At 45.8% G+C, this 12,015-nt stretch overlaps 1 protein-coding gene across 1 annotated transcript in view; it reads right to left on the reverse strand.

The window, feature by feature from the left end:
• Nucleotides 1-12,015, reverse strand: part of PAPPA (pregnancy-associated plasma protein A, pappalysin 1) — a 177,796-nt gene that overhangs the window by 44,365 nt on the left and 121,416 nt on the right. The window contains exons 11-13 of the mRNA XM_009586738.1: nt 9,195-9,308; nt 8,651-8,786; nt 4,582-4,795 (exon numbers count right to left, since the gene is read on the reverse strand). Of these exons, the coding sequence (XP_009585033.1) occupies nt 4,582-4,795; nt 8,651-8,786; nt 9,195-9,308 (464 nt within the window). The remainder of the gene's footprint in view (nt 1-4,581; nt 4,796-8,650; nt 8,787-9,194; nt 9,309-12,015) is intronic.

The following is a 12,015-nucleotide window of genomic DNA, read 5'->3' on the forward strand; positions in this document are numbered from 1 at the left end:
TCTTCTTCAGTCTTCAGCTAAAACACATTGGTCTCCTTGTACTAACACAAAATCTCTAAGAACATCTACCCGAATCCTTGGGGCTCGATGGGGACTGGTGCTGACTGTGCCACTGGAAGAAGGATCAAGCCCTTTCCTTTTAGGTGTTTGCCTTCAAATCTGGTCCATGAGAGTGACCAAAAGAGTAGCATCACCTGTGGTCCCTTCAGCGATCTCACTGCCATACCACTGGGCCTGACTCCGATAACTATCACAACAAAACCTTAATTCAAACTGATAGGGTCAGGAATGCGGATAAACCCAGAGATTTCCAGAAAACACTTGATCCAACCCTAGGTAAGTTGTGGGGAAGAAGAGGCATGAGCCAGCACGTCCCCACTGCTGTCCCCACCACTGGCAGGACAACATTCTCCCTGGGGACCGGCTCTGCCTTCAGCCTGCCTGCACCCCGTTGTGTGAGATATTCCTGCCCGGGGGGGTCCATATTGAACCGATAAAGCTCTCAAAGCCCCTCTGCCCTGCCAGCCTGGAAGCGGGGCCCTGCTTGGGCGTTAGCAGCCCCGCGGGTCTCCCTGCCAGAGTCTGTCCAGGCAAACAAAGAAAACGCATCGCCTTCCACTTTAATAAAAGCCAAATGATGCCGTTTGCCAATTACCAAAATGGGGCGAAGGTTAAAAACCCATTGAATTATAACACATGTCACGGACCAAAGCTTCTATGATTAACAGTTCTGTGAGAAATTCATTAATTTCACCAGAAGCAAGCTGACAGAGATTGCGCTTAATGACAGAACACAGGGCAGGGGAAAGGCAGCTGAATCGGGAAAGAGAAAGCTGCATTAAATCACAAAAAAAAAAATAGACGAGGAGACCCTTTTTTCACCCCCCCTTATAAAAAGGAAAAAAAATAACCAGAGTTATAAAGGGCGGTTGCATTTGTTCTGCTGCTGAAGATTTATCTTCATCATTTCTTGTTGGGGAAGCTGACAGCAGGAGAGAACAAGACAAAGAGAAGAGCTGGAGTGGGCTACGTCTCCCTGGGGCTTGTTTGGGGCAGCAAAGGGCGAAAGCTCGGAGGACGGCTCTCCGCGGAGGCCGGGGCGAGGACAGGCGATGCCGCATTGGGCTGGAGTGGGTCTTGGTCTACAGTGCTTCTCCCCCCCGCCGGCTGTCAAACGCCCTGATGTGCACACTTACAGAGGAAGGTAAACCCAAAATCCTCTGTGCAGAAACCCTTTTGCAGCTGTAACAGTAAGTTCATACCAAGATTTAAGCAAACAAAGGAAAGGAAAATCTTTTTGCTACACTAACCCGAAAGCACAACATGGGGCATGTATGCTGGAGAGCCCCGGGCAGCCAGAGCCTGCTCCAGGGGAGGGGAAGCTTATCTTCATTACGACCTCGGAGTTAATGGAGAATTAGAAAGCTGGAAACTCCTGAAATCCACAATTCTGACAGCTGAATTGAGGTGTCTACCTGAGTTTTCACACCTCCTGCCTGCAGTTTCCAGGAGAGGAGCAAATGGCACCAGGCGGGATGGAGGAGGGGACAGGTCTCATGAACGTGGCACGGAAATGTCACCGAGGAAAAGCAGCACTTCACAAGGAATGCCTTGCCAGGGATGGGAGACCCCCAGCTGATGTCTCCTACACAGTGAAAAGGACAAAAACCTGATTTCTGAGGAATCGCTGTCAAAGGCAGCCCCAATGCACCAGGATTTCTTGCTGCTCGAGTGACTGCGGAGTGGGAAATTATACCTCTGCATCTGCACACCCAATTTCACCGTCCACTCCACGAGGCTAAATAGGAAATAATAAAAGTATAATAATTTGAGCTATAAAGCGTGTGAGAAGAACTAACTGGGCCATTATATCTGGTATAAGGATGCAATGTGAAAATAAAGTGTTGTTTTTACAGCACATCTCCAGCAGTGAGGTAAACTTTTGCTGAAAACAAAAAAGAGCCTGTGGTCAGCTGCAGCAAAAAAACAACAACTGGAAAAATACAACTGGAAAGTACAGAGGTTTTTTTTTAAACCCTCTATAAATGTCTTCAGAAGGATGGAATGGATTTTCAAAAGAGCTAACAATGACTGAGGACAACTACCTATAAAGTTCAATGGGACTTTTGCATTTAAGCTCCTTTTTCTTTTCTAAAATATTAACTGTAACACATATTTTAAGAAAAAAGAGTGAGCGCGTGTTTTATTTTCAGTTATTAAGTTGTCACTAACCCATGGGAGTGATCCATTCACCCTCAAAATAAAAGCTGTGTTAACTTTTAAGGGCCAATATATTTCTTTTCCCTCACATATTTAAAATCTGCACCCTTGCCTAGAAGTGCCTGTATCTGGCTGTAAATCCTCTCCAACAAAAATAATTCTCCTTGAAGAGAGAGAAATAATATCTCTTGTAGAGAGAAGCCAAAAAGCAGGCAAAAATATCCATGTTTACCTAAGGAAAATGAAAGTGGTAAAATTGATGCTTACACATAGGAAGGAAAGTTCCTTTAAAAATTAAATAAATATTTTAAAAATCGTATTAGGCAAACGCAGCCAGTGGGGAAAGGGGAGAAGGGAAGGATGGGCAGTGTGGGACTGGTGCTCAAAGGGGGTCTGATGGGGAGACCGTGAGCACGGGAGGCGCAAAACACACATCCAGCTTCTGAACTGGTTAAGAATAAATTAAAAAATCCCTCTTTCTATGTTCTTCCTGGATTGGGTAAAATAACAAAGGAAAAAGATGGCATCACCTATTTCCTGGCTGCACAACTTAATGCACAACTTTCTCTACATCCTGGATACCTGAACTGCTTAGAATTTCTTGTACAGAAGAAGAAAGCATATATGGTCACCCAAAACGATCCCGTCACAAGGCAAATTGGAGATTTTCCACTATAGCACTGTCATCAATGGAAAAAATCCCACTGATTTCAGTTGGCTTTGGATCAGGGCTTTATTTTAGAGAGTTTCTAGTTCCTTGACTGACATGGGAAACTTTATGATCAATCCAGCGTTGTAACCTGCGAGACCTAAAACGTTACCCTGAACGAGCGAGGCTCTGACAGAAGTTTTTGAGAGCAAGGGGCTGAGATGGTTCAGTGCATCATGAAAACAAAACAATGCAAAAAAAAAAAACCAAGAAGAAACAAAAAGAGGCAAACGGCGGGTAATTCTTCTTCAAGAGATTTCTAAAGGTTAGTTTGCTGGGCTGCAGAGGCTCACTGAAGCTTTGCCTAAGGGGAATGCATTTTTTATTAAGGAAATAACTTTCTAAACACAGAGCACTTCTAATTTCATAAGTGAACAAATGGTTCAATTCCTACTGAAAACTTGAGAGGCAGGAATGTGGTCCTGCGTCTCAGCCCTCTCGAGCTCCCTGTTGCTTCTCACCATCTCCTTCCAGTGGGTCTTTCTTGCTCTTTTTCTGTCCCGCTCCTGCACTGGGATTTGGCCAAACTTCCACAACTAGACTTCTCATCTGAAACTTGATCCTGCTGTCTTTGGGCCTCTGAATTTATACAACCTATTGCACAGAATGATCAGACTCCTTGAATCTAGGTCAGAACACACTGACTGCATTGATTTAGCTATAGATATACTCCTTTTTTTTTAATTTTATTTTCCCTTCCCTCTCCCCCTTCTCACCCTCCCGCCTTTCCTGGAATAAAAGCAGGTCCTAAAAACAAGCCAGAACATTATCAAAAAACCTGACAGCTTGCTTAGGAGGCTGAGCAGAGGTTTGCTGGGATATGCAACTTGTTTTACTATTGCTGCCGCTATGGTATGATGACTGCTCACAACTTTGAATTCACAAAGGAAAAAAAAAAATTATTCTTTCAGGGGTTTTGCTAAATTCTCCCCTCTTCTTTTCACTGCCTCGCTGAAAGGATCCATGAAGCTGCCGCACCAGAGGCCATGAAAGGTCACAATCTCTGTGGGATGCTGTAAAGCAGAGACTGAGAGGGGTTGGTGGTGATCTATTGATGTGTCTGTAATAACAACAAGAATAAAACGGTAGCCATAAACCTTTCATCCTGGGGGGTCCCACAGAGCTTTTCAAAATGTGGGCTGGATCCGGAGAGGTGCTGAGGGCCCTTCCCCAGCCATAAAAGCACCATGAATGCTGGTGGCCAAGCACCCGCCACACGGGGCCGAGCACCTTGCAGGATCTGGCCCCGCCGGGGCACAAGCATCATTTTGTCTCTGCGCAACCGTTTCCGTGGGAGGTCCCCGCAGCACTTTGGCAGCACAAAGCGGTTTAGATCGAGGCCGGCGTGCGAGTGGGGAAAACGATGCCGTACTGGGGAATGCACGGAGAGTTAACTGGCCCCAATTCCAAGCTTGGGATAAAGGAGGGAGGAGAAAGGAAGAGGAAATAATTCACTAAGAGTATCCCATGCGGGTTAAATGTCCCATCCATCCTGATCAATGAGAACACTGCCGGTTTTTTACCAGCGACACAAAAGGGTCAGCAGGGTTCAGCTGCTGTGCCCCTCCTGCCTCCTCTTAACCCCCGGCGCAGGCGGGCGGCGCGGGGGGCGGTGGGTGGCGAGGCAGAAGGAAGCAAGCTGACAGGCTCACCTCTGCTCCGCCGGGCTGTAGGTCTGTCCTCGCTGGCAGCTGCTGATGGTGATGGGGTCGAAGTTGTGGAAGGAACGCAGGGCCACCCCGGAGATGGCCACAAACTGGGAGCTGAAGCTAATGAGGACAGCCTGGGTGTGATAAAAAGGGTGACTGAGGTCATGGATGACGGGGATAATCAGGGGATTGTTCCTGCAGCTCAGGACGTGGACACCTGCCAGAGGAGAGACAAGATCAGAGGAAGGGTCAGACTTAACACAATCGCTTCCCGAAGCCGTGGGCACTTCAGAAGCATTTCACCCATAGGAACGGCCCTATAGAGCTGAAAAGTTATGGTAAGCTGCCTGGAGGGGTTTCCCAAATCACTCTGGAGAGCTTAGCCGAGAAGTATATCCCTCCAGACAGCCGAAGAAAGGCTGCCATTCTCTCCGCGAGTGCGGCAGGCTCTCAGAGCAGTTTCTTTAGACCACAGCTACGTTTCTATTGTGCTGTGTTAAATCAGGAGCAACCATCACGGAGAAAGCGGAGTCGCACTATTGTAAAACTGGTCTGAGAGGACAGTTGGAGCCTTTATACCGTGCATCAAATGGTGCCGGCAGGCTGGGTGGCTTTGTGCACCATGGGCAGTGCAGCAGTGGCTTGTCTGTAGCTGTGCATGTCATCAGCACTCAGCGTAAAACTTTTTTGCATGACGTCTACACTAAATGTGCCCAGTTTTGATTTTTTGGATGGTTTTCAGCCTCAGGGTATCTTGCTCTTTGCTAAAAAAGGCAAAGATGGTCCTGGAGAGAGAAACAAGGGTGATGGACCCACCGAGGATTTTACAGGTGATCTCATTTGAGAAGAAAATAATTGTGTCTCAGGGAAAACAAAAGTGTCTCAAAAGGTTGAGGTGCACAGAAGCACCAGAGAGGTGACAAGGAGACTTCTTAATCCCTTTTCTTCAGCAGAGAAGGCACTCAGTGATAGTCGGGAAGAAATTCCCACCTTCAAGTAGAGGCAACCTGAATTCAAATGGGCCAAATCCATCTCGGGGGTAACTCAAAGGACAGACAGCTGTCGGCTGGCCTCAAAATTCATTAATTGAGATTCACGGCCTGACGGCTGACTGCAAAGCCCTGCCTCCACGGCTCCATGGCATCGCTCCGAGGATCAGCTTGGCTCCAGCTCCATTCGCTTCACTGGAGCTCCCCCAGCAATGGCTGTGGCCCAGGCCCTTTGGCTACCCTGATACACTTACGAATTTGAAAATAAAATAAATTCTATTTGCATGTTTAACTGGCTCAGGGATTTCTATTATTATTTTTTTCCAGTTCAGGTTTCTTGACTCAAATGGGAAGGAATAAAAAAGTTTTCCTTTTTCTCTTTAGAAAGTGATTTCCTGTGAATTAAGACAGACTTCTGACCACTCTCTTTAAACATCTATCTCCCACCCTCTACTTTAAAAAAATCTTCCTGTAATGAAAAAAATAAAATAAAAAAGCAAACCTCTTTTTGTTTTGGTCTTTACCTGACCCTGAAATAACCTCCCTGTCTACTTGCCTCCCACAGGTCTTTTGATATCAGCTCCTTGTGGAACGGTGCACGTTTCTCACTTACAAACAGGTGCAGTTAATACTCAAAATCCCGGGTTCCCAAATTCCTTGGAAGTTTCTGCCTTCTCTGATGGAAAGCCAAGAAAGACCTTATGGTATGAGGCTGTTTATTCACTTCAATTTCATTCCTCGCACTCAGGTGGTGTCCACAACAAAACAGACCCTCAGAGCTGTGCTGCAGTTGCTGGTGCTTTCTGACCCAGCCAAGGTAAACGGGGGCTGAACAGGTCAGGTTCATTTAACCAACCTGCCTTCATTAGCAAAAAACCACTCAAGATAGTACAGGTGCCCACAGCAGAGGAGTTAGAGCTGCCTCCATGCTTGCCCCTGTTTCTGTAGCTCTGTATCCACCCATTCAACGCTCAACAGCTCTTGCAAAGTACCCAGCAGCTGAACCCCAGGGTCTACAATGGCTCCGAACTGACAGCGCTGAGGTGTTTGGCATCCCAACCTCTCCATCTCCTACCGAGACTCAGAAGAAGCTTCTCATTATCTTCTGGGAATCCACATGGTAAAAACTTGCTCTGATTAAGGTGGGAAACTGCACTTCTGGATAGACTGCATTTTGCTCATGGGAGTGTCTTTAGCATACTGAGGACTGATCAAGCTTTAAATTATTGCTACTTCCTTTTGGACCTACTTTTAGTTTGCCACTGGCTTCTGCTTAAGGCTGGCTGACCGTCTGCAGTCAATCCTGCACGCAGTGCATGCCAAAGTTTGCATTTCAGCTGCAGTTTCTATCTTGCCACAGTGATAATTCAAACACATCAAATACAATATCCAGGAAAAGGACTTAATGCTGCACCCAGAACTCAAGACAAAACAGCGACTGGGAGCTTTGGCTGAGTGAGAACTGCTGGGTAGCGTACCTACACCTCTCCTCTGCTCCAGGCCAGCCTCTTCTGAAACGGTCAGAGGGGCTTTTCCATGACGAAGGCAGCATTTCAGCTGTAAAGATCTCCAGGCGTCAGTCTCAGCCATGCCAAACTCATGTTGCAACTTCATCGAGGATTTCAAAACCTAACCCTCAGTTTCCTCTTTGCTCCTCTTTCTTGTTCTCTTTCTCTCACAATCTGTCTGTCTGTCTCTATAAAATGTCACATTAAGTATTTGTTGGCATGCTTGTGTCTCCATCATTTATTTCTCAGAGGGAAAGAGCTATGTGCCACTGTTTTGCGAAAGGAGGAGGAGAAGACTAATCCAGGGGCTCTGGCAAACTGGGAGCTATTCTGACTCAACCTGCACAACTTGCTATGAATTTTGGTTTGTTCTCGGACAACAGACGCTACACATACTTTCTTTCTTTTCCTCCACACCCCACCAAATTATATATTACCCTGGAGAGTCATCGAACACCTGTCACTTGTGTGTGTCCCTTCTCCTTGGAGGAGAAGACTAATCCAGGGGCTCTGGCAAACTGGGAGCTATTCTGACTCAACCTGCACAACTTGCTATGAATTTTGGTTTGTTCTCGGACAACAGACGCTACACATACTTTCTTTCTTTTCCTCCACACCCCACCAAATTATATATTACCCTGGAGAGTCATCGAACACCTGTCACTTGTGTGTGTCCCTTCTCCTTCTCATCACTACTAGGAAGTTCATTGGAGTTTCAGCTTGTCAGAATTGCAAAGTTATGGTAAAACAGAAAGCTGGGGGAAGGGGGTTATTTTTCCTTAAAAACTGCTCTCGGGACGACATGGCCAGCTTTCTTCCCAGTGGAAAAAAGGGCAGGGGACAGCTGGAAAGGGGTTATGTAAGTCCTACCCTGACATGGAGTTGGGAGCTAGGGTGAGCTCCGTGGTCCTGGAGCTTAAATGAAGCCAGAACACAGACACACCAGACACAACTTTCCCAGGTTCAGGAACCTGTGCCCAGGGTAGAGACAAAAATGGTCTATCCTGGCACTTCAGCACAACTAGCAGGTCCACAGCCTCTGTCAGGCACATCTGCTTGAGGCCATGCAAGCAGCCTGTAAGGGCTCTGGTGTTAGACCTTCATCAAACCTGAAATACTTTGCATGAAAAATTTTGGCCATTAAATAGCTGTGGAAACCTCCCTGCAAGCAGGACTAGAGATCTGACCAACTACACCTTGCAAAGCAGAAGCATTTGCTGCACCAGCTGGTGCGGGTCCCTCACTCCCTGCTACCAGCAGTTCATCCGTATCACCGTCAACGTCTCTCCAGTGAGGTGCTGTGCGTGAAGCATTGAAATAGTGCTTATTTTAATGACTAAAGAGGAACAAATCACTTCTGAACACATAGTGAACAGGTATGGAGAAATGTCTGTGCAAAATGATGTATCATTTTCAATATACTCTAGTGAAACTCAGGTCTTGGAGCATTAAAGCAAGCACTTTTTTTTGTCTGATCCTGGAAAAACTGAGCAGGAGTATTGGTCAGTTTGTGAATGGGGGTACCGACAGATTAAGCAAGCAATAAAGAGGGAGTTTAATAAAATACAGTCTTACCAAGATCATGGCTTTGCTCTTTGGTGTCAAACAGCTGCACACCAATGGTCTCCTGCTTCTGATCCAGGTAATAGGTCCCATCAGTGACCAAGTGAACTAGGACTGCCGCAGCTACCATAGGCTGGGAAAAATAAGCCTGGGAAAACAAAAGCCCCACAAAGGCTGAGGTGGAGAACTGTGGTGGGCTTTAAAAAATACCAAGAGTCAGTCCAGGACTTTTAAAATAACAATTCCCACCCCAGGTCACACAGAAGTCTTCTCTTCCAATCTCTCCTACACAAACTAGATAAACTCGAGTCAAACAGCCCTGCAGCTGGAGGCTGTAAGCTCTCAGAAATTCAATAGCTTTGTCACAGGAGGGGACTTCACCACTGACTCTCTAGACAGTGCTCAGAAGCTTTGTTTTGCTATTTTGCACTAAACATGCTTCAAAGGAAGGAGCAGCTTGGCCCAGGGAAGGCTGTCCCATGATATTTTGCCTGTTGGAGAAACTTTGTACAGGCAGGCAAAGAGGAGACTTCTGAATGACATGTGCACTTCCTACCTTCAGCCAGAAAATGGTCTGTGTCATGTGGGAGTACTGGAAGTTGGCCGTGCAGGGATACCAGGCATACTGAGAGACGCCATCATTCAAGTCAATCACCTTAGTTCGGCACATCTGCAGGAGAAAAAAGAAACACCAAAACAGACGTAGATGACAGTAAGGAAGGATTAGACTGTTTAAAATGGGGGAAAAAGTCCAGGTGCACTGTTAGAATAAAATAATACACAATAATGACGTTTCTATATACCACGAGATTATTCAAAAGTTGTTTCCAGTTCTTCCACCTCAATAAGAAAAATTGAAACATGAAAAGGAGCTGAAGACTCACAGCAGCTGGATGGCAGCCAACAGTTTCCTCTTAATCTGGTACGAGGTTTGACAGCATTCAGAACAACTTTGCTCCCACCCAAATGGACCACGACTCTTCCCACTGGAGTCAAAGTGACAATCACTTCTGAACGTACCAACGCACAGCACAGACAGCCTGCAGATGCTCTCCACAGTACTCACGCAATGTCCTATTTAAACCTGCATGTTACTGTAACCCCAGGGAAGCCACAGATGGCCATGTAAACTTGGAAGCAAGTGTAGCCAGGAAAGGCCTGTCTCTACAACCCAATTTAAGCAAACTAGTTTCTTGTTTTGTTAACCAGTTTCTGTAAGAGGAATCACCTTCTTCCTCCACCTACAGCACTTTCCACGGCAGGCAGCAGTGGGATTATAAGCGAACTGCTCTTTTCAATAAAGGACAAGTAGATGAATCCCAAGTGCTGGCACAGATGAAAAGCTCAAAGAAGAAAATGCTTGAATTTAAGTACCAGAGAGCCTTCCAGTGCCGTCAGTATGTAAGATGTGAAAATGAAGCTGCAAGAAATGGTAGGATTGACCCTGAAACCACACTGCTCAGGGAAGCTGCTTCAAAAAAGGAACACGCACGACCATAGCCTTCATTCCCCCAACATTCACGAGAAAGGAAATGCCCACCAAAGGCTACAACTGCACCAGAAAGATCCTTCCAGCTGAGGCTCTCGGAGCATCTGAAGGGTACCCGTTAAGATTCACAACACTTCGGTGAACTCAGTGACTGTCATTACCAGAGTCATGGGGACTGGTCACACAGTGTAGGGGCAAAGGAGCTACGAATGTAACCCAAGGGGCCAAACCATCTTCAGCAGTTGTGCTAGCCACAGGAGAGCCTAGGACTGATCACACAGACCACCTGCGCTAGGTGCTAACTGGAGCTATGTACTCTTGGGGACAGTATTAGATTTCTTTCCAAGAGCAGAGCCTGAACTGAGCAATCAGGTGGTGATGTGCTGTCAGTAAAGCTGTTCCCATAAGCAATTTCCCTGATTATTAAAACAAAAAGAAAACCCTGAAGTGAAACAAGAGAATTAACAGAGATGTTTTTAACCATTCAAAATCCTATGCCCACTCAGTAATTCTGCATGGAACTGCCCTCTTGGTCTCGGCAGGCAAAGTCTGGGCAATGCAAAGAGAGCCTGGGATGCCTGGGAATGAGAAACCAGATTGGCTAAAAGTGAGGTAATCACCTCTATAATCTGAGTCCCTCAAGATCCAGCACAGAGGAATCTATGGGCAAAACATAAATCAGCTTTAATGGGCTGGAAGAAGATTTTTAGTTTATTTATTTTTTAAAACAACTGGGACCAAGCTTCATTGAGGCTAGCCAGTGGATAGTGTTACATTTTACAGCAGAGCAAGGCTTTACATAAACTATCTTCGGCATTTGAAATCCAGGCCAGCAATTCGACATGTACCATTTCGCAATTCTCCCTTCTTGCATTTTCAGCAGCCTGTCTCTTGTTGGGAGCATGGTTTTTATTTTAATACCTCTCCAGCTAGGGAATTTATCTTACCCACATCTGCAATTTATATGGTTAGAGAGCTCTTTGACATGAACAAAGGTCTCATTACTTTTATATGATTTTGTTCTTTTTCTTATATCTCCTCCTGCTCTGTTGGTCCAAAAAGGTCGTTGAAAGAAACAAAAGTACTGACATTTGGTGCATTTTAAGTGCCACTTAATGGATGAGTGAAAAACTGTATTAAGAAATCACCCAGACCTTCACCAAAAGTTTGAATCAAACCCAAAATAAACCCCTGCTGAGGTGGGTTGGAAATCTCTGATAACTTTTAAATGCCTTGTTTGATTTGTGTGCGTGTGTGAACTCTGGCACTTTCTGCTTCTGCCTGAGAATATTAGCAGAACTCTTAACGTTGCATAAAGAGCCTGTGTTTGAGACATGTGCAACTGAGGTGTGCAGGCTCGGTAGACTGGTCTGGTTTGAACAGGTCAGATAAGCTTCCTCCTGCTGAGACTGATCCATTGCTACACAGAGAAGTGTTTCAAAGTGGTACCGGGGTAAAAAGTTCTTTTAGGAGAAGAATATAATTGAGAAGTGTGGGAAAAGTCTAACAGACACGACATTAGGAGTGGCTACAAGAGCCTCTTCTACACTAGCTGCTCTCTAGTAAACTTAGCTAATGGCAAAAAAGTTCTTTAAGATTTTGTAGTAACAATCTGATTGGATAAACAGTCCCTATCACCTACAGACTCCACCATCTCAATAGGCTCTAACGCACGTGGTAATACATCCCCTTTTCAATTCTACCCAGCTATTGAGTGTCACACCACAACTGCAAAGCCTGAGAACCATTTGCTGGGAGCACCTTTCACACCTCTGCTTTTAAGGCATCCCTAGAAGATGGCAGCAGCGTGAAGGCACTTACTACTGCAGTACCACCACTTTTAAGCTACAAGTTCCAATGGCCTGGAAGACAGAGCTTCATCTCTCCT

The sequence above is a fragment of the Fulmarus glacialis genome, unplaced genomic scaffold, assembly GCF_000690835.1.
Source record: "Fulmarus glacialis isolate BGI_N327 unplaced genomic scaffold, ASM69083v1 scaffold35341, whole genome shotgun sequence".
Taxonomy (NCBI): Eukaryota; Metazoa; Chordata; class Aves; order Procellariiformes; family Procellariidae; genus Fulmarus; species Fulmarus glacialis.